This window comes from Macaca thibetana, chromosome 9 (genome assembly GCF_024542745.1).
Source record: "Macaca thibetana thibetana isolate TM-01 chromosome 9, ASM2454274v1, whole genome shotgun sequence".
NCBI classification, from domain to species: domain Eukaryota; kingdom Metazoa; phylum Chordata; class Mammalia; order Primates; family Cercopithecidae; genus Macaca; species Macaca thibetana.
Genome location: NC_065586.1, coordinates 125509102 through 125534185, shown reverse-complemented (window position 1 = coordinate 125534185; position 25084 = coordinate 125509102). Strand labels below are relative to the sequence as shown.

Genomic DNA, 25084 nt, shown 5'->3' with positions numbered 1-25084 from the left:
GAACTTTATGCTGGGGAAGGGGGTCAGAATGAAGCGCAAAAACAATCAAAGAATAATGCTAAAGGAAAAGATAATGCAGAAAATTCAGTTTTGCCTTCATTTTCTTTCTATCAAAAAGAATATACTATAAATTGAAAAGGGTATTAACACCAAAAAAAAAAAAAAAACCAACCGGAAGGTTTGAGTCACTGGCTCCTAAACGTATGTCCTCTGCAAAACAGGACAATTTAGTAAGTTTATTTTATTATAAAATACCAGAAGAGTCAGGGCTTTGGTGTCCTAAGAAAGGGTAGGAAGAAGACTGGAGAGGAACAAACTCTAAGGGGGCAATGGGGAAGGCAAGTTCTTTTTCAGGCCTTCCTGCCCCCCTCTTCCCTGCAAAAGAAGAGAGGAGGCCCTGATTGAGACACCTGGGAAGAAAACCCAAACAATGAAAGGTAAGCCCCAGGTGATATCAACGTAAGACCTCAACAAGTTTCAAGAATCTGAGCAGCTGAACAAAGTGCTACCCAATGTTACCTAGGGCTCTATTTCTTTCAACCTTACTAACAGCAAAGCCTTTTTAAAGTAGTGCCTAATACTATTAGTTAAATCGTTATTGTGATACAGATTTTTTTTTCCTTTGGGACAGAGTTTCACTCTCGTTGCCCAGGCTGGAGTGCAATGGCGCAATCTCAGCTCACTGCAACCTCCACCTCCCAGGTTCAAGAAATTCTCCTGCCTCAGCCTCCCAAGTAGCTGGGATTACAGGCACGCACCACCACACCTGGATAATTTTTGTATTTTTAGTAGAAACGGGGTTTCACCATGTTGGTCAGGCTGGTCTCCAACTTCCGACCTCGGGTGATCCACCCACCACAGCCTCCCAGAGTGCTGGGATTACAGGCGTGAGCCACCGTGCCTGGCCCAGATATTTTTTATTATTATTAAAATATATACATTGAAAAGTACCTGAGTATAGCTCTGTACTGGAGGCCTACTTCATCCAGGCCCCTGACTGTGGCAGATAACACTCCACTATTCAAATTCTAACAGGAGAGGGAGGGCCCAGGAAGACAGATACGACAGGCGGCAGAGTAAGGCCAGCTCTCCTCTGCTACTTGCAGGCACGCTCTGGGTCCCAGCAAGTATCCTGGCCCTCTGAGTTAATGTGTTGTTAACAATCAGCCAGGCTCTTGACGCGGTTTCCTTCAAAGTTTTCACAGCCCCACCCACCAAGTGTGCTAAGCTTTCGTTTTTTTAAAATCTGTTCATCTCTCAGAGTGTTTTAGCCACTGAGTGGGCCCTGAAAATAACAAAACCATCTCCTAGTCACCTGCCCAGGGATGGGGCAGATGACGGGAGAGTCTGCCTTCACAGATACTCTATAGGTTTATATTTGGATGTCTATGTAAATAACCAGTCTAATTCTCAGCTCTCTGTGCTTAACTCTCTCTGCTTAATATTCTACTGAGAACAGCTGTGGTGACCCCTCTCCGGACCAAGCCGCTTCCCTCAGTCTGATGATGGTCCCAGCAGGCAAAGGTTGCACACACATGTACAAAGTCTGCTTTCCAGGACAGAAAGCCAGCTACCCAGCTGAGGCAACTGAGAGCAAACACCACCCTGAGATTTCAGGAGATGATGAACCCAGGAGTGCGAAATACATAGTTCAGAACTCCTCTGCAGTGTTGTCACCAATGTGGGAATTACGGCGCCCAGTGTGTGTGGCTCTCCAGCGAGCCTTGCTTACTCCCAGGTATTGATGAATACAATTAGGGTGTGAGGTACACAAACACCAGCCATGGTTAGGAGGAGGCCCCTAGAACTTGGCCTCCAGCAGGAAGGAAATATGGGACTCTGCCCAAGTATGCTAAAGGCTTGCTGCAAGCCAAGGCCCGCGCAGGGGCTTCTGGAAGCTTCCCGGAGCAGCTGGCGGAGGGAAAGCTGGCAGCATGGAGGGGCAGGAAGAACCCGGGGCCCGGGCCTGGAGCCGGCACCCGGAGGTAAGGCAGGGGCTGCCACGAACCCCGCCACACGCCAGGCCACAGTCACTGCAGCGCAGCTTGGTCCAGGAACCCTAGGCCCGGGGGAAAGCTGGGCAACACTTTGGAGGCACTTGGGGCGCACCTGGAGTTCGCCCGGGGTAGGTGGCTCTCAGGGCGGCCCCAGACCCGAGTGAGGGCGCCTGCAGGACCACTCGAGACTGCCGCCGTCCCGAGGCAGAGCCCCGCAACTCTGCCGGGAGCGAGGCGACCCAGACACTCACCAAGTCGCAAACGGTGCGGACCGCGAGGACCTGCGGGAGCCGGCACGCAAAGCGTTCTAGTGGCGCGGGCCGTCCCAGCATATCCGGGGCGCGGGGGCGGGGCCGAGGGGGCGCGGGGCTGGCGGCATGGGGCGGGATCTAGAGCGGGGCGGAGCCGAGGACCTGAGAAAAGCAAGAGAGCGCGCGGGGGCGGGGCCGGGGCGCGCGGGGGCGGGGCCGGGGCGCGCGGGGGCGGGGCCGGGGCGCGCGGGGGCGGGGTGGGGCGGGGCGGGGTGTTCCCGCCCGACCGGGTCGGCGCATGCCCAGTGCGGCGGCGCCGGACCTGAGCCACTCTGCGCAGCCTCGCTGGATTCCGACGCGCGGGCCCGGGTCCTGCAGCAGCGCTAGCTACTCTGTGCGCCTGACACCCCGGCCCTTTGGCCGGTACAAACCAAGCAGCGCCTTCCCAGCTTCCGCCTCAGGTTCTGTGCCTTAGTTTGCCAAATAGCCCATACCTTTTCCTGTCACAGGGATAGTCCGCGGGCGTGCAAGCGACCTGCCACGTGCCCGAGTGGTCCTGAAGGCGCGCGGGGGTCGTAGGACGGTGCCCGCTTAGTGAGAATCCCAGTCCTGCTCGGGGCGGCTACACTGAGCCCGGAGCGCGAGTCTCTCCCCTCCTGAGGCCGCTTCCCGGGTCAGGGACCCTCAGACCAGCAGAGACCCTGTCAGGGGGCCGTGGGGCAGCCTCCAGGGCCTGTGGTGGGCGGTCCCGTCCAGGCGCTGCAGTCACCGATGGCCTAGACACGGCCAGGGCCTGACTCAGTCGCTCTGCAGAAAGCGCACAGGGTGCCAGGCCCTGCTTGGGGTTGTGTGGACATTATTAGGAGCTGAATTGTGTCCACCAGAAAAGCTATGTTGGAGTCCTAACTCCCAGTACCTCACAGTGTGACCATACTTGGATATGGGGACTTTACAGAGATAACAAGTTAAAATGAAGCCATCAATTAGTGGGCCCCTCATCCAGTAGGACTCGTGTCCTTATAGGCAGAAGGCCGCGTGGGGAGGAGGAGTGGAGGGCTGCACCTGCAAGCCGCCAGAAGCCGAAGAGGACAGACTCTTCCCTGGAGCCTTCGGAGGGAGCAGGGTCCTAACACACCTTGGTTTCAAACTTCTGGCCCCCGGAAGTGTGAGACAATAGGTTTCTGTTGTTTAAAGCCACTCAGTGTGTGGCACTTTATTATGGCAGCCCCAGGCAATGGGTACAGAAACTATTGTCTCTAACATGGTTGGCATAACCACCCCAGGGAGTAGTAGCATCCCTGGAGGCTTCGGAGAGGTCACACACCCCTTGGCAGTTTCAAGGATCCCATCCGATGCCCACATGCTCTAAGGCACCATGCTATGGGCCTTCTAGGTTCTGTTATCTTAATGGAAAGGGGTCTTCGCCTTCCCAGTGTAGCTTCCCAGCTGGGATTTGGCCAATGCTCATACCTTCGTATTTGTGACTTGCAGGATCCAACATGTTAGCATGAGTGATAAGGGTTGTTCAGAGGAGAACTTCAGCAGGATTTGCTTTGGGATGAGCCCCGGTGACAATACAAGCTGCATCATTGATCCTCTGAGGTTCCTCACCCTGGACCGTGCCTTGGATGAGACATGTTTTAAATGGCTGCTTGTGGAAAATAAACTAGGCCCTGAGTACACAGTATAATGGTCAAATCAGGGCACTTTTTCCCCACTGAGCCTGGACACAGCCTCGGAATCCTTCTTAATACTGTGTTCCAAGCAGCTATTCACATTTCAACTAATGTGGACGGAGAGATGAAACATGTTTGGCCTTGGCTCTGGTTTTTTCTATCAGCCTTCTGTAAGACTTTGGGAAACTCATCTGACTTCTCTAATCCTCAGTTTCATACTCTGTAAAGGAGTCTTATGATCATGTACCGTGCATGTATACAAACTATCCTTCCATATTAGGCCATGTGTGCATAGGGAAAATAAACCACCAGCACCACACCATACTACTGAGAAATGATGCTATACACCGGGCCGCTTACAGCCTGTTACTACCAGGACCCAGTTAGAACCAGGATCCCAATAGAACCAAAGGAAAAACAATGCCGAAATGGAATCAGAGTGCCGACCAGTATTCTAACAAGTGTGCTGTTAAGTAGTTTTGCAGTTAACACAGGACTCATACGTTTATCTGAATAATATTTTCAGACGAATCCCTAAACTCTTAAGAAAAAGAGACTGGCCCGTCTTAGCATCTCTCATTCCCCACCCTAGGAAAGAAAGGCCAATGTGGTCATCCAAAGGCCCTTTAGGAGGGCCCTGTGGGAATGGGGAGGTGGTCCACGAGAGAAAGTGCTGGCTTCCTGGGGAGACGTGTGGACCTGGCCCTGGCTCCACTGACAGGACTCAGTCCCGTTGCTGGTGTGGTAGGAAGGACTATATGAAGGGCCACAGCTACTTCAGTGGTAAGGACTGTGTCAGGGCTCCAAGATCAGGAGCCGAATGTGGGTCTCAGCGCAGAGGGGCAAGAGGGAAAAGGCCACCACCTGACCAATGACTGGCCTGCAAAAGACCAGGATTCAAGGATGTGACCGCTTACGCTGTCCGATGAGCAGAACTCAAACCCACACCCCCTACACTTGCTGGTGCAAGCTCCTCCCTTCATCATGGTAATTTCAAAAACCCACGTTTTCATCAAGAGCTCCCCCACACCTCTCCCCCTTGTCCCATTACAATCTCATCATCGCCTGCGTATTCATCCTACTGTTAAAGGAACACAGGATGGCTCCAAAGCGAGGAGGTCACCGGGTCCACTGAAGAGTAAGGAACACAGGACAGATGTGGTGCCAGCCGTACCCCTCACTGAGCAACCCCTGACTTCTCTGTTGATAGGATGACAGCGCAGGACTAGTTGGGTGAGATTCCTTTGAGGTCTCCCATCTTCGGATTAACAAATCACAACCCCTTTTTCTCCAGACACAGATTCCTATGAAGAACATTTTACAAAAGAGGTGGGAAAACCGCAAAAGGGTATGCTCAACTCCATTCTGACTTCTTCAAGGAGCTCCCTGGATTTCCTTTAAGATCAGCCAGCTTTCTTGTGGGCACTGGAAACAATGTTAATTTGCATAGTTTCTTTAAACATCCAAATAGATACCTTTTGGGTTAAGCAAATGAACATGACATGCGATTGCTTCTAATGATTTGCAACCCAAGAAATTTGTTTAATAAGCCTGTCTTCCCAAGCTACTTTTGTGACATTAGAGACCATTTACAACAAAGCTGTCTTCAGTAGTCAACCTTAATCCTTACTACCCTACCTTTGGGAAATGAAAGGATTTTATAACGATCACATAAAACCTTATGTGGTTTGAAAGCCCCAAACTCCGGACAAATGTGTGATGGTCGTGTAACAAAAGAAACATATTACAGAGCTCCCCACTTTAAGTGTTTTACATATGGTTTGCTTTTAGGATAGCATCTCTGGTGGAGGGCTTTGCTGATTAACACAATTGATTTTCTTAGCCCCAGTGTTCCTGTAAACGTTGGAGCCAAGAGCTGGAGTCAGTGCCTTGGACCTGGGAGAGGCCAGGAGGCCAGGGAGCCTCAAGCACTCTGGAGGAAGAAGCCTGAAATGAAAAGGTGGGGGCCATCAGTAGCGGGGTTGGGTGCCAGGTGCTTCTGATTACACTCCTGTGTGACACTAGTTGTCAGCATGGCAGAAGCATTGTGGTGTAACTGCAGTAGGGAGTGTAATCCATGAGTAGGCAGGAGGAAGGGCGGGAAGGAGGGACTTCAGGCAGGAGGAAGGGCGGGAAAGAGGGACTTCAGGCTTTGCCTCACACAGAGGGTAAGGGAATGGTGCAGGGTGGAGAAAGGGGATGGGGGTGCAACTAAAACAGGAGGGGCTCCTTGGCTCTTGCATTCCTCCAGAGAGGCAGAACATCCTCCTGCCAGGAGCCCCTGGGAGCTCCTGTTGAGATCTGGAAGCCTTCAGGCCCTTTTGTGTCAAGAAGGGCAGGAAGGATAATTCCTAAGGAAATGAACCAGAGGCAGCCCAAAGACTCCTATTCGAAAGACTTTTCCTGAAACTTCCTTTGCCAGTTTGTGGGTGCAGGGCCTGGAGATGGATTTACGCAGGCCCTTGTGGGGCTTGTAGTGGAATGGCGCACAGATAAGGAAACAGTTTGCTCTCTGGAGCAGTGCTCTACCCAGGAGATGTGCGGGGGCAGTGGGAGTGCAAAGGAGGCCCCTCCCTGCGCTGACTCTCCCTGCAGCAAGCCCTTTTCCTTTTTTTTCTCTCTTTTTCTTTTTTTGAACTGGAGTCTCTCTCTGTCACCCAGGCTGTAGTGCAATGGTGCCATCTTGGCTCACTAACCTCTGCCGCCCGGGTTCAAGCGATTTTCCTGCCTCAGCCTCCCAAGTAGGTGGGATTACAGGCACACACCACCATGCCCAGCTAATTTGTCTGTATTTTTAGTAGAGACGGGGTTTCACCATATTGGCCAGGCTGATCTTGAATGCCTGACCTCAGGTGATCCACCCGACTCGACCTGCCAAAGTTCTGGAATTACAGGCGTGAGCCAACGTGCCCGGCCCATCAAGCCCTTCTCAAGTGCCCCAGTGTGCAGTGTAGCCCCTCACAGAGAAAACAAGCTCAGCCAGGATATCTGCTGGGGTTGGAGGAATGATGCAAGGAAAGATTTGCAAGAGAAAATGCGTGGCACTGGATGTCTAGCGGGAGAAGCACCACTTAGGTGAAGAACCACGGCTATTTGTGGAATTTGGCTCCAGTTGTCCAGTAATTGGTGGACAAAGATCATTGCAAACCCTATATAGCTCTTCCCTCCAAACTGTTGCAACTTTAGACAATTGACTATCCAAGGAATGTATATAATGAATGTAAAGAAAAAAGTCCACTCATCAGGTATATGTATTTGGATACGTTGGCTTGGAGAACTACTCACACAAATGGAAGCGCTCTGGAGGTTGTTTTCCCAGCCTGGGAGGGGCTATTTGAGTGTCGGCGACTCAGGACTGGGATTTTGTTTGATGTTGGGCCTTTTTAAACCGGCTCCTACACTCATTACAAAGTGTTTTTGATCCATTTTCGGGAAGGGCTTTGTTTGTAACACATGGTTGGCAGTTTGGGCAGAATCTTTTAAGTGGTGTGAAGAGCTGGGGAGTGTGCACCTGGGTCGCTAGGAGGAAGTGGGTCTCCCCCCTCCCCTGCCCCACTGGGACGAACCAGAAGCGCCCATGCTTTTGTGACTTGGAAATTAAAGCAACAGACGTGGGGATTGTGATGCTGAGATTGTGATTTGCTGTCATTTGCTTCTGACTGGGAAACCACACATGAAATTAAGGCAGGAAAAACAGCCACACTAAGGGTTCTGTCTCAGTACCAAGACACAAATTTAGAAAGGAAAAGTGGCTGTATTTCCTTCCAGGGTAACTGCTTCAATCCAGCCTAGTGCACTGAACCACTGGTTTAAAGTAACAGGAGACAAATGTGGGAGAGTGATCACCACCTGAGTGGCAGAATTGGTGCTGGGGCTGGTGCCGGGGCCGTCTGTCCCATTGTCTCTTGGCCTGAGATAACCCCACTCAATCTGGGAGTGGGGAATGACAGACACGGAGGTCTTCAGAATGATCCCTCCATCTGTCTGATCAGCAGCCCCTGGAAACGAGAGACCCTCCCTTCTTTGTCCAGGAACCCACTGGACAGGAATAGGACAGCATCTTCATTCCTGGCAGGGGTAGGGGAAAGTTGTGAAGCCGAGGGTGCTCATTTCTCGGTGAGGGCATGTCGGGTGGCCTTTGCTGGTACTCCTCATGGTGCAGGTGAAGGAGGCCCACACCAAAGCCGCCACCCCCACAGGAACCTTTATTAGAAAGTGAACTACAGCCCAGAGAAGGAAAGGCAGGAGGAGTCCAGGGCACAGAAGCTGGGCTCAGCTCTCATTCTCTGGGCCCTCCCCAGGCCTTCCTCTTCTCATCTTCCCCAACTCCAGGCAGGCTTTACCCACCCAGGAGCCAGGCTTACATCCTTTCAGCTCTGTGCCCCCAGAGTTGAAATACACAATGGTATTGGTGTATCAAACCACATCAAAGCTGTCTCCCAGCTTCCCCCAAAAAGAATCTTAGGGAAGGACTCCAATTGGTCTACCATGGATGATTAGGACAAGCTCTGGACCAATCATGGTGGGTAGGGGAATGAGGTGCTTTCCCAGCCACGGTCACATGCACCCACATGGCCTGGAGAACAGATCTGATACAGGAATGAAGGGAAAGGGGTGAGAAGGGCAGGATCACCATGAGGTAGTAAGCCACCAAGTCTGTATCCTCCCTGTTCACGGGGATGGTGCACCTGCTGTGTGCCAGCCCCTGAGCCCTGTGTGCTGAGCACTGCATACTCACATGCTGTCTCACCTTAAGTCTTTGCAACTCTTCATCTACCAGCTGTGTATGGTTTGGGTTGGGGAGGCCCTGGTGAGGAGGGGGCTGGGGGTACTCTGCTTCCTGCAGCTCCATCTTCTGCAAAGCAGTAGAGGGAGTTTCTGGCCACTAAATAAGTGCCTGGTGGATCTGACTCTGTGCATTGGAGCTTTCCAGGGAGACTGTTGACAAGGGGACGCATTTCATGAGGCTGGACAGTGAGACAACTTGGTGCCAACCTAGGGCACTCTCCTAGCCTTGTCCCTGCCCCAAGGCCAAGCTAAAGCATTGGCAAGTCTGTGCCTTGGTTCTTTGTCTTAGGAATTAATCTTAATTAGCACATTTATTGGAGATTCATTAAGATACTAAAGAACTAGAAAGATAGGACTTGTAGAAATTAATGATAATACAGTCATGTGCCACATAATGATGTTTTGGTCAACAATGAACTGCCTGCACCATGGTGGTACCGATAAGATTACGATGGAACTGAAAAATTCTTATCACGTAGTGAAGTTGTAGCTATCATAATGTCGTAGTGCAACATATTACCTTGTGTAGGCTTGGGTATTGTTAGATACACAAATACTATGCGATACAATAGCCTGTTGTGTTCAGTACACGAAGGTGTGCCGCTTAAGAGCGATAGGCTACTCCATCTAGGTTTGCGTAAGTCTGCTGTGATGTTTACAAGATGACGAAATTGCCCAACGCTCAGGATGCATCCCCATGGGAAAAAAATGTGTAACCATATTTGAAAATGACAATGACTTTTTAAGTGACAGACTCTGGGCTAGGTGCTTTGTACACATCCTCTTTCTGCATCCTCACAGCAACCCTATCAGGTAAGTACTGTCATGATCACAGCTTTAGAAAGGAGGAAACAGAGTGGTTGAGTAACTTGGTAAGATCACACAGCAGTAGGTGTTAGAGTCATTTATGATTTATTGCTTCTTTGATGAGTAGCAGCCGTAGGAGAATGAGAGCTGACATTTACTGGGCCTCACAGGGGACACTGATGGCTTTTACCTGCAAGCTCTGCTGTCTCTTTGTGTACAGCAAATCTCCCGTTGGCCATAGTGGTGGACTGTTCAGAGTTCCTGCCCGAGTGGGTGTACAGTTATTGCAGGGAGCTGCGTTTTCCTGCTGGGGCACAAAGCAGGGACCATGTGGCTCTGGGGCTGCCGGTGGCCATCTTTTCAGGGAGGGAAGTTGCATGGAGATAGAAACAGAGCCCAAACCACATTGTCGAGCCCCTGGATATGACCAGATCTGATCATAAGTGTAAAGCCACCCCTGGGCTTCTCATTTCTCTGTGACAACAAATTCTCTTGTTTGAATAAACAGCAGTGAGCTGGGTTTCTGTTATTTGTGACCAAGAGTCTGGAACAACACAAGGGTCTCCTGTGTGTAGACACTCAGTGCTGTGTATTTTTACATGTGTCATCCTTCTAAAACTCACAGCTCTGACCAGGCATGGTGGCTCACGCTTGTAATCCCAGCACTTTGGGAAGCCAGGGCAGGCAGATCACCTGAGGTCAGGAGTTTGAGACCAGCCTGACCCACATAGTGAGACTCCATCTCTATAAAAATACAAAAATTAGCCGGATATAATGATGTGTGCCTCTAGTCCCAGCTACTTGGGAGGCGGAGACAGGAGAATTGCTTGAACTTGGGAGGTGGAGGTTGCAGTGAGCCAAGATCACACGACTGCACTCCAGCCTGGGTAATGGAGCAAGACTCCACCTCAAAGCAAAACAAAAACAACAACAAAAAAACTCACAGCTTTGTGAGATGAGTATCATTATACCCATTTTCTAAGAGGAAAGTAAGGATTACAGATGTCAAGTTACTTGTCTAAGGCTACTCAGCTATGAAATGGACAAAACCAAACCTTACAAAAAATTAGTGATCTCCTAGCATCAATATTCCTAAGAATATTCCCGATTCCTAAGAACACAGGATTAGGGAGGGGAAGGGAAGAAGGAAAGATATGGGGGAGAGAGAGAGAGAGAGAGAGAGAGAGGAGGGAGGAGGGAGGAGGGAGGAGGGAAGGGAGGAAGGACAAAGAGAGGGAGACAGAGAAAAGACTGTGTTAGCGTTTTTCAATTGAGGAATTTGAAATCTTTGGGTGGCAAGTTATGATGGTATATTTCTAGGGCTTAGGAATTTTATCCTGCTATTTGTTCTTCAAATAAAAGAATCAGAGTTGCTGACTTAGTTTAAACCAACTCCAAAGACTGCAGAGTTGACTGCTGATTAAAAACTTGTCTTTCTTTGTCTGAGAAGGAAATAGTAGATACAGTTTCCCTGAATGTGTCACATTTGCAAATTTGATTTTCATTTGCAGCATTTGAAAATGCCAATGACTGGAAAAATATAACTTGATTATTAACAAGCTAGACATAGTAACTGAGGATTCTCCTTGGCATCTACCCATGCTTGTGTGATAAAAATAAATTAGAAGAAGTCTAAATATGCATTTAAAGGTGATTTTAGGATCAGCAATCTAACAGTTTTTCTGGTCACCCCATGCTAGTAAGTCCACGGGCTAATTCCAAAGTACAGTGGGTTCTTAGATGAATAAAATCTCTAGATTCTAGTAATGCAAAAGGTCAGTTTTGATTCAATGTGCTTTGCCATTTGTGAACTGAGCCTGAATCTTTAAAAAAGTAAACACATTCCAGCCATTTTATTTCTACTCTCTTTTAGAGACGTGCAATCATTTTTAATGGTTAAACCTGTATTCAATTGCATTTTTCAAATCCTCATTGTTTCATTTCCTTTCAGTTCTGCTATCTAAAAAATTTTTTCCACCTCATTTTTCCTGATCATTTGTTCTTCATACATATTCCACAGCCACAGCCCCCTGGTTGCCGAGCACTAGGGAGAGTTGATAAGAGGAATGAGGTGGTGTTCGGGAAGGAAGGAGTCAGCCCCTCCTAACCCTGCTAGCCACAGAAAGACTTTCAGATTTCTATCGACTTAGGAATGGAGTCTATTGGAATGTGGTTCAAACCTGCATCTTGCATCAGTGGAAATGGGCATTGTGATTGCTGTACTGAAACCTGTGCTCAAATGCACTGGGAGTTTTACACTGTGTTTCGAACTTCCAAATAGATAATGTCAGAACATTTCTGAAATGGGATACTAATACCAAGATATACGACACCAATCAACAAGTATCAGGCAAAGCAGCGCGTAGAACTCGGGGCGGAAGAGACTCCCAGAGAATTTCCATTTCCATTCCCTGTGTCAACAGCATGGTAACTCACCTCCTAGATTGCTTTATGGTTTCAGGAGAAATTCTCAGTAGGCTCCCTGTGCTGTACTCAGCTCCGCGTTCAAAGCCCAGGAATTAGATATGTCGTAGTTTATGAAACTGTTTATGAAAGGATCTTTTTTGAATTGTTCAAAAATCCAAGAGGAGTCAAACTTTGACAGTTTAAGACAACGGCAAGAGGGTCATAGTGATCTCCCCAGTGCAGCCTTAGCACTGAGGCTCTCTGGTTGAAAATGCAATTTCTTTTCTGTGAATTTCTTCCAGCCCGTAAAGCTCCGTTTGAAACTTCTGCGTTTTTGAAAGGATTTCTTTACTATGAAGCAACTGACAAAGGTCATATGATGAATATGTTTCGGGGATGATAACATTTTGATTAGATATGCAAGAATCTTCTATCCTTCCCTAGGATGTCGTATTCTAACGTTTTCCATTATTTTAAAAAATTATGTAAGTTGATACTAGTCTGCAATAAGAACTTGAATTTTGTGGCTTATTTTCTTTGCTGTAATGTGCCAGCACCGTGGGCATCGTTGCAGGGAATAAATGACTCTTCCCCAATAAACCAAATGCCCAAAGAAGCCCCTGGAGGAGGCAGGGATGTCCATAAAAGTTGAAATGGATTTCATAATATGGCGTTCAATTTAGTATAATAAGTAGAATTCAAAAATAGCCTAATCTGCCAAATGAAAATACCTTTGCTCATCACGGAGGGAGGGACCTGGTACAGGAACCAAATGTACATGACTTAAGACATGCCAAAATATTTTTTATTAAATTATTCATTTTCTTCCATTTAAGTCATTAGTTACCTGGAAAATTGAAGATCTTTCTCTCTCTCTCCCTCTTTAAGCTTGAAAAATTAGCCCCTTAAAGACAACTACCAGAAAGCATTTATCAAAAGGCCTATCCTGGTTCTGAAGCTTATTGAGAAAAGGTCTGTGTTTGCACCTTTGTCGTTCTCCTGCAAAGATTCTCAGTAACAGAAACTATTTCGAAAATGATGCCGGTAAGCGGACATCATTAATTGTTCTCTAATTCTGGGATTGCTGTGGAAAATGAAGCACCAAGACTCAGCCTTAGAAGGCAAAGTGGGAACCTGTTTAGAAGTTTGATAGATGACATCATGATGTTCAGAAGAAAAAACGGGCACTTAGAGACAGAAGCACCCGGAGAGTCATGGGAGCGGGCTCTGGTTCCTGTGCCACTGGGTTGATGAAAAATCAGCACAAAGACAAGAGAGCAGGGAAAATGAAGAAAGATGAGGGGACCCTCAAACCACAAAGGTGTTAAACACGCGCTTTCCACAAATGCAGTGCTTCTAAATCATGTCCCCAGAAATCAAAATGATCCAATAATCGCTGCAAAGTATGTATTTACCAAGACAAAACTTCTAAATCTCATTTTGGAAACTGAAGGTTTGGGAGTTTATTTAAAATTCTTTTTAAATTTTTTTTCCCTAAACCCTTAATAACAGAGAATGAAAACAATGGACACATCATCTGACGCAGTTTAATGATGACACTTTCACAAAATGTTTGTGCATCCACGTTTTACTCCGTTCTTAAGCAATGTGATCCATAAGCCGTAAGTAAAATGATTTGAATGTCCACCTCAATAGGTATTTTGATAATAAGATCTTTAAAAATGTTTTAATTAGCAACCAAATGCCAATTTTTCCAGGCGTGTTTCCCACTCCCTCTCCACCCAGGGTCAATAGCAGCATCCAGTGTTTTCAGGCTGTCCCTGAACTCTTTGTTCAGTGATTGGAACTGATGAATTGTAGCTTCCTTTGAGCCAGACTCTGCCAACAGACCTCAACTTGCATTTGTTATGGAGCCAAAAATAACCTTTAAATGATTAAATTCCTCAGTTTGTTTTGGTGGCACGACGCGAGAAGACTCATTGCACCCCAGGAGGAACTCCAAAGATGAACCCGGAGTCATCCTAGCTCCGTCATGTCCTAGCTCTGTGGCCTTAGCACGTTTCTTAGCTATACAGAGCCTCAGTTTTATTGTCTGTGAAATGGAGATGATAATACCTGACTTACCAGGAAGGCTTGCAATTGACTGTGATAATGTCAATGGAAATGCCCACCACAGTAACCCCTAACCACAGCAGGAGTTCAAATCGTTAGCTTCCTTTGGAAAGGATTACATAGCACTAGGTGTAGAATCTTATAACCCTCATGTAGTGCTTTAGAGTTGTTCAAATGCTTTAATATCAATCATTGATTTCTCTCATAATAACTTCAAAAGCCAGTGCTCACCTCTCTCCTGACCTCCAGACCTGGTATGTAGTGGCCTATTTTGCATCTCATGGAAACCGCCCTTCCCCTGGAGAGCCAGGTCTTTGTGAAATGTCACCAGCATCGTGGCTGCTCTATGCAACCCCTATCATTGGCCCCCAATGCAAGTCTTTTTTTTTTTTTCCAGACATTACACTGGTGTGCAATTATTTCTGCAGCTAGAAGGTGCTGAATAAACATCTGTCAGACAAATGAAAACATGAAAGAAGGAACCCATGAAACAATGCAAAGATAAATCTAAAATGGAACTAAGAATTAAACTCCATGGGCTGGGATGGCTGGGGAAGGCATCCTGGAAGAATCAGGACTCAACATGGAGCAGAGGGGGAACTAGGGTGGGACTCAGGAAGGAGTGGAGGAGTGGAAAATCAGACTAAGTTGAAAGTGGAGATGCCAGAGGGGCACCTGCAGGGATCGGGAAGTCAAGAAAGTGTTTGAACTCGATGCAGTGGTTAATAGTGAGCCAGCGTAGGTTCTTGAGCCTAAGAAGGATGTGGGAGATCACTCCAGGTTTTCTAGCTGTGAAAGATGGATAGGACTGGCTCTACAAAACACAGGAAACATGGCAATGGCCACCTCACTCCAACTAGCTAGGAAAACCTTCCGAGGAAAGGCTTCAGAGAATGGCTATTGTTTATTTTTATTTTTATTTATTTATTTTTTTTGAGACAGAGTCTCACTCTGTCACCCAGGCTGGAGTACAGTGGCCGGATCTCAGCTCACTGCAAGCTCTGTCTCCCAGGTTTATGCCATTCTCCTGCCTCAGCCTCCCGAGTAGCTGGGACTACAGGCACCCGCCACCTCGCCTGGCTAGTTTTTTTGTATTTTGTAGTAGAGACGGGGTTTCACCGTGTTAGCCAGGATGGTCTCGATCTCCTGACCTCGTGATCCGCCCGTCTCGGCCTCCCAAAGTGCTGGGATTACAGGCTTGAGCCACTGCGCCCGGCCGAGAATGGCTATTGTTTATCAAATGCATTTTCCTTCCCCAAATGTATGGGCCAAAAAATTGTACATTATAGCTATGGTAATACAGTAATTATTGACCTTTGCTAATTAATTTTTAAATTTTTTTTTTTAAATCAGGACTCCATTTGAAAATGGCAGTTCCACCAGGCAGCAGGAGGATTTTCCCTGGAGCTGTTCCTCCCGTCACTGCGCCACTTCTAACGCCCGTGCAGATTAAAAGCTGCCATGTATGGGCAGATGTGGATCCTATATTTTGATTTCATCTAATTCTTCTTAAACTGGGCTGGCTTATTTAATAGGAGGACATTGTGGCTCTTGCTGAAGGCAGAATTAGCAACCATTCCATTACCTTTTAAGACATCTGTGGACAATCTTTCCCAACCATAAAATCATTTCCATTCTCCAACCATCAAGTTTTCAAATGGATTTCGTAAATGTGCAAAAACTCCAAGCAAATCTATTTTTTAGAAATGTCAGGCTGCAAATAAGGACAATCAGAAAGGGAGAAGCGAACACCATCTGTCAATGCCCCACCGGCCTTCACAGCAGCCCAGTTCTTATGATTAACCTAGCATACTCCCCATAAAGTCTAAATCATTCTCACCTTCCCAGGAGTTTGTAAGCCAGACAATTGTGAAGGGGAATGACTCATAATATGACTGCAAAATTTCACAGTTGAAAGTCAAATAGCAATGATTTTGCTTTGCCAGCCTGACACCACCTTGACCATGTGGATGTGAGTCCCTGGGCAGTGAACATGCTCTGTGAAGCGTTGGAGTCATGTTGGTGCAAGCAGCTCCTTGGTTTAAAAGGTGCTAGGACATGGTCACAGAGGGCATCGGGCACTTTTTTCTCCATCAAAATTCCATACATTATGATAACTGGGGAATTAATGCCAACCACAACGACAACATAAAACCTCCACCAGTTATGCTGTGTATGAGTCTGAGTTCTCCAGAAAAATAATATATATCCTATTGGTTCTCTTATATCTATATATCCTGTAATTGTGTGTGTGTGTGTGTGTGTGTGTGTGTGTGTGTGTGTGTGTGTACAGTCATGCATTGCTTACTAACGGATACATTCTGAGGAATGGGTTGTTAGGTGATTTCATCCTTGTGCAAACATCATAGTGCATTTACACTCACCTAGTGTAGCCTACTCCACACCAAGCCTGTGTGGTACAGCCTATTGCTCCCAGCCTGCAGACCTGTACAGCATGGGACTGTACTGAATACAGTAGGCGGCTGTAACACAGTGATAAGTATTTGTGTATCTAAACGTAGAAAAGGTACAGTAGAAATACAGCATGAAAGATAAAAAATAAGACACCTGTATAGGGAGTTTAACCATGAATGAAGCTTGCAAGACAGGAAGTTGCTCTGAGTGAGTCAGTGAGTGAGTGGTGAGTGAATGTGAAGGCCTAGGATGGGACTGCACACTACTGTAGGCCTATAGACATTGTACACTCAGGCTACACTACATTGATTTCAAAAATAAAGTGCTTATGCTGTGACATTGTGACAAGCTATAACATCACTCAGCAATAGGAACATTTCAGCTTCATTATGCTCTTATGGAATCACTGTTGTATGTGAGGTGCCTCATTACCTGAAATGTCATGGCACATGACTGTACGTATATATAATAATACATATATAATGAGATTTATGTCTTCTTATAAGGAATAGGCTCCTGCAATTACAGAGGCTGAGAAGTCCCAAGGTCCGCAGGTGGCAAGCTGGAGACCCAGGAGAGCTGATAGTGTAAGTTCCAGTCTGAGTTTATGGGTGTGAGATCCAGGAGAGCTGGTGATGTGGTTCTAGTCCAAGTCCAAATCTGAAAGCAGGAGAAGACCAACGGCCCAGCTCAAGGACAGCCAGGCAGAGAGAACTCAGTCTTTTTTATTTTCCATTCAGGCCCTCAGTGGATCGAAAGGGGCTGACCCACATTGGGGAGGGCAATCTTCTTGACTCAGTGTATAAATTTGAGTATTTCTCATCCAGAAACACCCTTGCAGACACACCCAGAATAATGTTTAACCAAATATCTGGGCAACCTGTGGCCCAGTCAAGTTGACACGTAATATATACCACAACATGCTGGTACTTAAAAGCATTGAGGATCATTTCACAAATGTGTTAACCATTTTAACCCACTCCTCCCCTGTGTTTAACTCAGACCATGCAACCTGAGACCCTGTGTTAAAATTCAGCTCTTGGACTATGTCTTAAAGATGTCCCCGTGGGTCTAGAGATGCCACACATAGATTCATTGACAATCTCTGAAGAGAACTAAGGCAGGCATTCATTTTCCTCACATCTATATAGTCTTAAATAAGAGCTGCCATTCAGATACTGAAATGTGTGGTGCATTAACCTCCTGAGAAACACTCACTCTACTTATTATTTCTGAGCAAGACCCCACATCTACTAACTAGCACTCTTGTTCTCTTCTCCCATGTCCTTCTGCTCTTCCTTCTACAGGGCAAGCCCCAACCATGGGCATGATAGTGTCAAAAGCAGACTTGAGAAGAGCAAAACGAAGACACTTCCTTATTCATGGACCACCTCATTCACTCATTCATGCACCATTCATTTTGAAAAGAAATAATCTGCCATTTGGGTGGCAGGGAGGAGGTGACAAAACTGAACATATTAGGAACGCACAAGAGAGTGAAGTTTAGAATTCTTTGCACACAAGTATTGAAATGATGAGTGAGTGGGTTAAAGGAAGAGTGACTTATTGACTGAGGTGGAAAGAGTGAGTGCAGTGGACAGTGACTGAGATCCAAAGTCCAAAGTCGGAGGACATTCAAGGAATGACAATGACCAGGAGTAACATCCGCTTGGTGCAACATGCCATGAGACTTTCTGAGCTGGACAGGGAGCTGCAGGCCTGCAGGGAGGAGCGTGACTTTGGCCAGAGTCACACTGATGCTGGTTCCTCCTTCTCTGTCCTTGTCAATTGTCCCTGACCTTGTCCCCGACTCTTCAACTCTTTCAACCCTTTTTAAAATCTCTTTCTCTCTCTATTTTAACATATAAATTGTGGTAAAATATACATAACATGAAATTTACCATCTTAGCCATTTCTAAGTGTGTAGTTCAGTGATATTCATCACATTCACAATGTTGTGCAGCCACCACCACCATCCATCTTCAGACCTTTTTCATCTTGCAAAATGGAAAGTCTGTCCCCATTAAACCATAACTCCCCATTCCCCTTCTCCCCAGCCCCTGGCGATCACTCTTCGACTTTCTGACTTTAAGAATTTGATGGCGAGGGACTTCATTTGGTGGAATCATACCGTATTTGTCCCTTTGTGTCTGGAGAATATCACTTAGCATGTCTTCTAGGTTCTTCTATATTGTCACATGTGTCATTTTCCTTTGTGAGGTGGAATAATATCCTACTGTGTGGATGTGTCAGTTTGTGCATCCACTCATGCATCAGCAGATGCTTGGATTGTTTCCATCTTTTGACTATTGCAAATAATGCTGCTGTAAACATGAATGCGCAAATATCTGTTTGAGTTCTTGCTTTCAGTTCTTTTGTATATATACCCAGAAGTGGCATTGCTGAATCATATGGTGATCATATAATCAATTTTTGGAGAAACTGCTGTCATGTTTTCTTTTTTTTTGAGACAGAGTCTCACTCTGTCACCCAGGCATGATCTCGGTTCACTGCAACCTCTGCCTCCTGGGCTCAAGCGGTTCTCCTGCCTCAGCCTCCCGAGTAGCTGGGACTACAGGCGTGTGCCACCATGCCTGGCTAATTTTTGTATTTTTAGTAGAGACAAGGTTTCACCATGTTAGCCGGGTTGGTCTCGATCTCCTGATCTCAGGTGATCTGCCTGCCTCCACCTCCCAGAGTGCTGGGATTACAGGCATGAACCACCATGCCCAGACTGCCATAATGTTTTCTGTAGCAGCTGCACTGTTTTACGTTCCCACCAGCCATGCACAAGAGTTCCAATTTTTCCACATCCTTGCCAACACTTGTTGTTTACTGTTTTTTTTTGTTGTTGTTAGTATTTATCCTAATGGGTGTTGTCCTCAGCCTTTGGGTTTCGTGCCCTAGGATCCAGCCCCTGGACTCTCTCTTTCACATCACACTCATCCATTTGTGGTATCTTCCAGGCAGAAGGCATCATAGGACATCCACCCACTAATGACTCACAGATCTGTTATCTCCTGCTGAGATTTCTGTCTCAAAATCCAGACTCCTTTATACGGCTGCCTGCCTACTTTCCTCTGGATAACCAAAAGACACCTCAAAGTCAACATTTCCACATCTGAATTCCTGATCTGTACATCCCCACCCAAAGCTACTTCACCCACGGCGTCCCCATCTAGAGGATGGCAAGTCCATTCTTCCAGGGGCCACTGCCCTTAGACTTTGCCCAAAGTGAGAGGCTCTCAGGGGGACGCCTTCCCTACAGGGTCCCTCTTACTGCAGGCATATGTGCACACACATACACATGCCATTTAGGCAAGAACATACGGGTTTCTAAGTCGTCATGAAGCAGGGCTTGGTGCTGGCAAGGCAGGACCCTGAAACATTTGCTCTGGATTCTGATGATACCTGGGCCCTGGGAACACCCCCTCAAGCCCCCCTACACAGACAAATCACCTGCCCTGTGCCACTATCTCAGTACCACAGAGGTTTGTGGTGGAGCTGCTCCGTGGGAGACAGATGCTGCCTCTGTATGTAAGGGGGACCTGAGTAGGGAAGAGCAAAGACAAACGTATTAACTTCTCACACCCTTCTTTTAAGCAGGGTTACAATAGATTCTTGTATAATGAAGTATCACTTCCCAGAATTGCCTAGTGTCCATTTTCTTACTTGTCTTCATGATCCAATGTGTGATTCCAGAGCTGCTCTGGTGAGCACGGGATCCACAACAATTGCATGTGGTTGCTGAGGAACCATGGTTGACAATATTAAGCAATGCGTAGTCTCAAGTTTGCATAAATGTAGGTCTAGTTATAACCTACATAAAGTGAGATACCCTTCCTTCCTTCCTTCTTTCTCTCTCTCTCCCCTCCCTCCCTTCCTCCCTCTCCCTCTCTCCTTCTCTCCCTCTCTCCCTCTCTCCCTCCCTCCATTCCTCCCTCCCTTCCTTCCTTCATTCCTCCCTCCCCCTCCCTCCCTCCCTCCCTCCCTCCCTTCCTTCCTTCCTTCCTTCCTTCCTTCCTTCCTTCCTTCCTTCCTTCCATCCTTCCTTCTGTTCTTCCCTTTCTTCCCTTTCTTTTCTTTCCTTTCTTTCTGACAGGGTCTCGCTCTGTTACCCAGACTGAAGTGCAGTGGCACAATCACAGCCCCAGCTAATTCTTTTTTAAAATTTTTTTATAGAAATGGGGTCTCCCTATATTGCCCAAGCTGGTCTCAAACTCCTGGGCTCAAGTGATCCTCCAGCCTCAGCCTCCAAAGTGTTGGGATTACAGGTTTGAGCCACCACACCTGGCCTGCTGTTTTTTAATATAAGCAACACAGCATTTGTTGGTCTGGTTACAGTGTTCAGTAGAATCATAAATAGTTTCATTTTTACCTAAATATTTCAGGTGATTTAATTAAATTTTCGAAGATTTTTTTAAAAAAATTAGCTTTGATTAAAGTTACTTCCATAATTAAAATTTGTGTTTTGCTTTTTAACAGCTAATTTTGAATGTTTTAGAGGCAATACTTTTTGAAAATATCAACAATTATTTAAATTTATTTTCTAAATTTACATTTAATTTCCTTTTTTTTGGTTAATTTTTAGAGACAGGATCTCGCTCTGTTACCCAGGCTGAAGTGCAGTGGTGTGATGACCGTAGCTCACTGCAGCCTTGAACTCCTGAGCTCATGTGATCTTCCTGCCTCAGCCTCTGCCTCTTGAGTAGGTAGGCCCACAGGCATGCACCACCATGCCTGGCTAGTTTTGTAAACACATTTCTTAGAGATGAGGTCTCGCACTATTGCCCACCTGGCCTCAAGCAAACTTCTCACCTTGGCCTCTCAAAGTGCTGGGATTATGGCTGTGAGCCACTGCGCCAGACTTAATATACATTTTTGACCAAAATACATTCAAAATTTGGCACTTTTTCACATTAATGTTAAAAGATGAATTATGTGAAAATCTTGCTCATACAACATAATTATTGATTATACTGAAAAGAGGCAAGAAAAGTAAATTTTATGGAAAAAGTATATACTCATTTATGAATTAAGGATGTCTTTATTTTTGACTTATTCAAGCATTGCTGGCCCATGAATAAAACCTCCAGACATGTACAACAAGCATTACATTCAGCCACTGAGATTTTGCCAACTTTCAGCCATATGAAAATAATAGCTTTCCACATATTTTTTGGTTTCATCATTATGAAAGCAGGAGGATAGCCAATATTTTATTTAAAAGTTTGCTGACTCAGTTTCTTCTTTTGAAATATTTAGACCCCTGGTCTGTGGGCTTCTGGTTGTGTTCTCCCTCCAGGATGCATGTGTGCTAAGGGCAGGACAAATATGCATCTCATCCTTGACACCTCACTTTTTTTGTGTGTGGGGTCGGGGGGCTGGAAGACAGAGTCTCACTCTGTCGCCCAGGCTGGAGTACAATGGCGTGATCTCCGCTCACTGCAACCTCTGCCTCCTGAGTTAAGGTTATTCTCTTGCCTCAGCCTCCTGAGTAGCCGGGATTACAGGTGCCTGCCACCAGGCCAGGCTAAGACACCTTGCTTTCTTTTTGGTGCTTCATTCAGTGTGGCAGAGAAACCTGTTTGCTGGAGCTTCAGGTAAATGTAGTCGCCCATGACTCTCATCACCTCCACCCTCATCTGTCACCTGCTCATGTGAGTGGCTGCGACTCACTCCTCTTCATTCTCTGCTCAGAGCCTTCTCTGTGACTCCACTCCTCTCCGTTCCTTGTCCAGGGAGCCTTCCACGCCCTGCCTCTAGCCTCCAACCACCCAGACCACATCTCTCCTCCTCTCCCAACCCTGCCAGTCACATGTTTCCCCCAGGGCTCCAACTGTTCCTGCTGCCTGAGCACTGTTCCCTTTAGCACCTTTGCTAACCTGCCTACCGCCTTTGAGACTCAAATCCCACCTTCTTCGGGAGGCCCTCCTTGACCCTCTGCTTCAAATTGCACTTGCTCATCTGCAACCTGCCCTGAACCTCCACCCACCTGAACATGCTCTAAGTTTTTCCTATGCTCATTTCATCCTCAAAAATCCTCTAGCATTGACTTAGTCATTACATGTATTTTCTAAACATTTCCACTTAAATACAAGCTCTCTAAGGGCAGTGATTTTTGTCTGCTTTATTCATTCAGGTATCCTGGCATATGCTGATACTTAATAAACATTTATTAAAGAAGTGAAAGTGGGCCAAAAAAAATGTTCTTCAGTGGGGAGTAAAAGCAAAGTAGCTTTGGTGTTACTTGGGATCATTTGGTCAACCCTAGGCTGGTCCCCACCCTGATGGGGTATTCAAGGCTCAGAGAGCATGAACGTCTTGGCTGAGGTTTTGCAGATTGCAGGGAAAGAGCCCTGGAAGGCATCTGGTCTGACCATGGCTACTGCTCTTTCGGTCTTACCTTCAAGGAAGGACTCCCATGCTAGACCCCAGAATGGAGATTTGGCCTGCTAAGTGACAGGCAGTCCCTGGTCTCGAGCAGTGGAATCACTGAGGATGAAGATACGTTTAGGACTTGCTTGTCAGGTGACTTGGGTGGAGACAGACAAGAAATTGGGAGAAGACTCACCCAGGACCTTCCTGACTAGGGTCAGGCCAAGGTTCAGGCCCAGGTCCTCAGGCAGCCACCTCCATCTCAGCCCTGGCTATCGTCTCTCACTGTCCCCAGATTTAGCAAATAAAAATTCAGGATGCCCAGTTAAATATGAATTTCCAACAAACAACAAGATTTTTTTTTTTTGGTATAAATATGCCCCCACGATTGTGTGTATTGTTTAACTGAAATTCACAATTGTCTGAACATTTTGTATTGTTTCTGGCCATCGTATGTGCAGACCACTGTGGGGGAGCAGGGACTGGTCTCCGCTACTCACCTCTGAAATCCTTTCCTTCCCCAGCCTGCACGCATAAAAGGGCCCGAGGTACAGCCACTCCCCTTGCATCAGTTCCATGTAAGTGAAGCCCTTTCTTCTCCTCTTGGGGCAGCCTCTCATCCCAGCTGCTGGGCTCTTCCAAACAAGGATGGGTGGGGCTTGAATTCAGGGCAATTTCTCAAACATCAAAAGAAGCATTTAACTTCTCCCTGGGCAAGCCCTAACAGAGTCTGGCTGTTCTTCTTTGGGGAGACAAGCTCAGATTCTCTTTCTCTTCCTCTCTTTCTCTCTCTCTTTTTTTTTTTTTTTTGACTGAGAACCCCATAGCAGTGGAAAAGGCAATATGCCAGATATATATATATATATATATTTTTATATATATATTTATTTTTTAATATATATATATAAAAATATATATATATAAATATATATATATATATTTTTTTTTTACCAATTAACCCTATTACACCAAGTTTTAAAGAACTGGAATGTAATGGAACATACTTAACGTGAAATCTGTGCTGAGCATAATTCAGCCTTGCATGATTTGAAGACACTGTGTGACTCCACCAGACCTGCTATTAATCTCATCACGGCAAGTACAAGTACATGACCATGGGCTCTCTCATCAGAAGAGGGGGTGGTGGAGAGCTTGCTCAGCCAGGCATGACTTACGGCCAAATCACTTGTGCCTAGAGTCCAGCGATGGGAACGAGTGATTTCTTTGACTGTTTCTTTCTTTAACAGGAAAAAAAAAAATGCATTCAGAAATAAGCCTACATTGCACAACAAAACGGCACTTCATCTCGGTCCCCAAGGAATCCACGGCATTTTGGTCGAGGCACAGTCTTGACTGACCACAGTTTCTCTCAAGGTGTGGCCTACTTAGCCGAATGAGCAGAGCACATCTATAATTAGCATTATATGCAGAATAAAAAGACTCTTTAAGAAACATCTCTGGGTCCTCATAGTCTTAAGCATCTGTTGCCATGGAAGCCGGCAGCAGCTCCAAAAATCTAGAGTGGTGAACGACAATTGCCCACTCGCCGCTGAAGGGCCTCTTTAAATAAAGTTGCCTTTTTTCTTTGAATTCTGAATAAACATAAACCTGGGTTTTTAGTGCAAAATCCTGATTTCAAGGTTATTGATGCCATCCTAAATTAATACAGTCTGCGCAACAGCACACACCACCCCAGCCAAGCCAGGGATACTCCTGTCTTCTGAAAGCTTGACATTTGTTTTTCATCATGAACTTAAAGGTCACGGGCTACAGATGGATCAGAGTACCTGCCTGAGTTTACATTTACATGCATTTTATTTTATTCCCACATGCACTTTTTATGAGATCCATCACTAGAATAAAACTGTAGCTCTCCCATATTCTCTAGGCTGGCTAAAGTAGGAGAGTTGTCAAGCTGCTATCTCTACATAATTTGAATTAAAATAAGAAATATATGCTGATTTGATATTTCAAAAGCAACAGCCTTAGGTTTAATGTTGGCTAAAACTGGCCATCACAGAGAGTGCACACATTTCTAGACGTTACTTATTAGTGTAATTTGGGGGGTGGATTGATGATAGAGTCTAATCCTATTATGCACTTTTTATTTAAAGCCATAGACTTCTCATGATCCAGCTAACCCCAACATGATTAGCCAACGATCAATTCACAATTGATGGGGGAAATGCACCTGCTCTTATTTTCTACGAATGGATGTTCGTGTGTTTTTGTATGAGGTAAGCATGCCACTTGCATCACTGTATTACTACTGTATCGCCCCTTTTTTGTGATG

At 46.2% G+C, this 25084-nt stretch overlaps 1 protein-coding gene and 1 long non-coding RNA gene across 3 annotated transcripts in view; one reads left to right on the top strand and one right to left on the bottom strand.

Moving 5' to 3' along the window:
- The window catches only part of MGMT (O-6-methylguanine-DNA methyltransferase), a 984888-nt gene that overhangs the window by 287073 nt on the left and 672731 nt on the right, over positions 1-25084 (bottom strand). For both annotated transcript variants that reach the window (XM_050804466.1, XM_050804467.1), the window contains one exon: positions 2249-2333. In XM_050804466.1, coding sequence (XP_050660423.1) covers positions 2249-2329 — 81 coding nt within the window. In that variant the 5' untranslated portion in view covers positions 2330-2333. Of the gene's footprint in view, positions 1-2248; positions 2334-25084 lie in introns of those variants that run through there.
- Positions 1900-16153, top strand: LOC126962861 (uncharacterized). Its single transcript, XR_007728839.1, has 3 exons — positions 1900-1985; positions 12814-13547; positions 15352-16153. It is a non-coding gene; the product is annotated as an uncharacterized LOC126962861 (long non-coding RNA).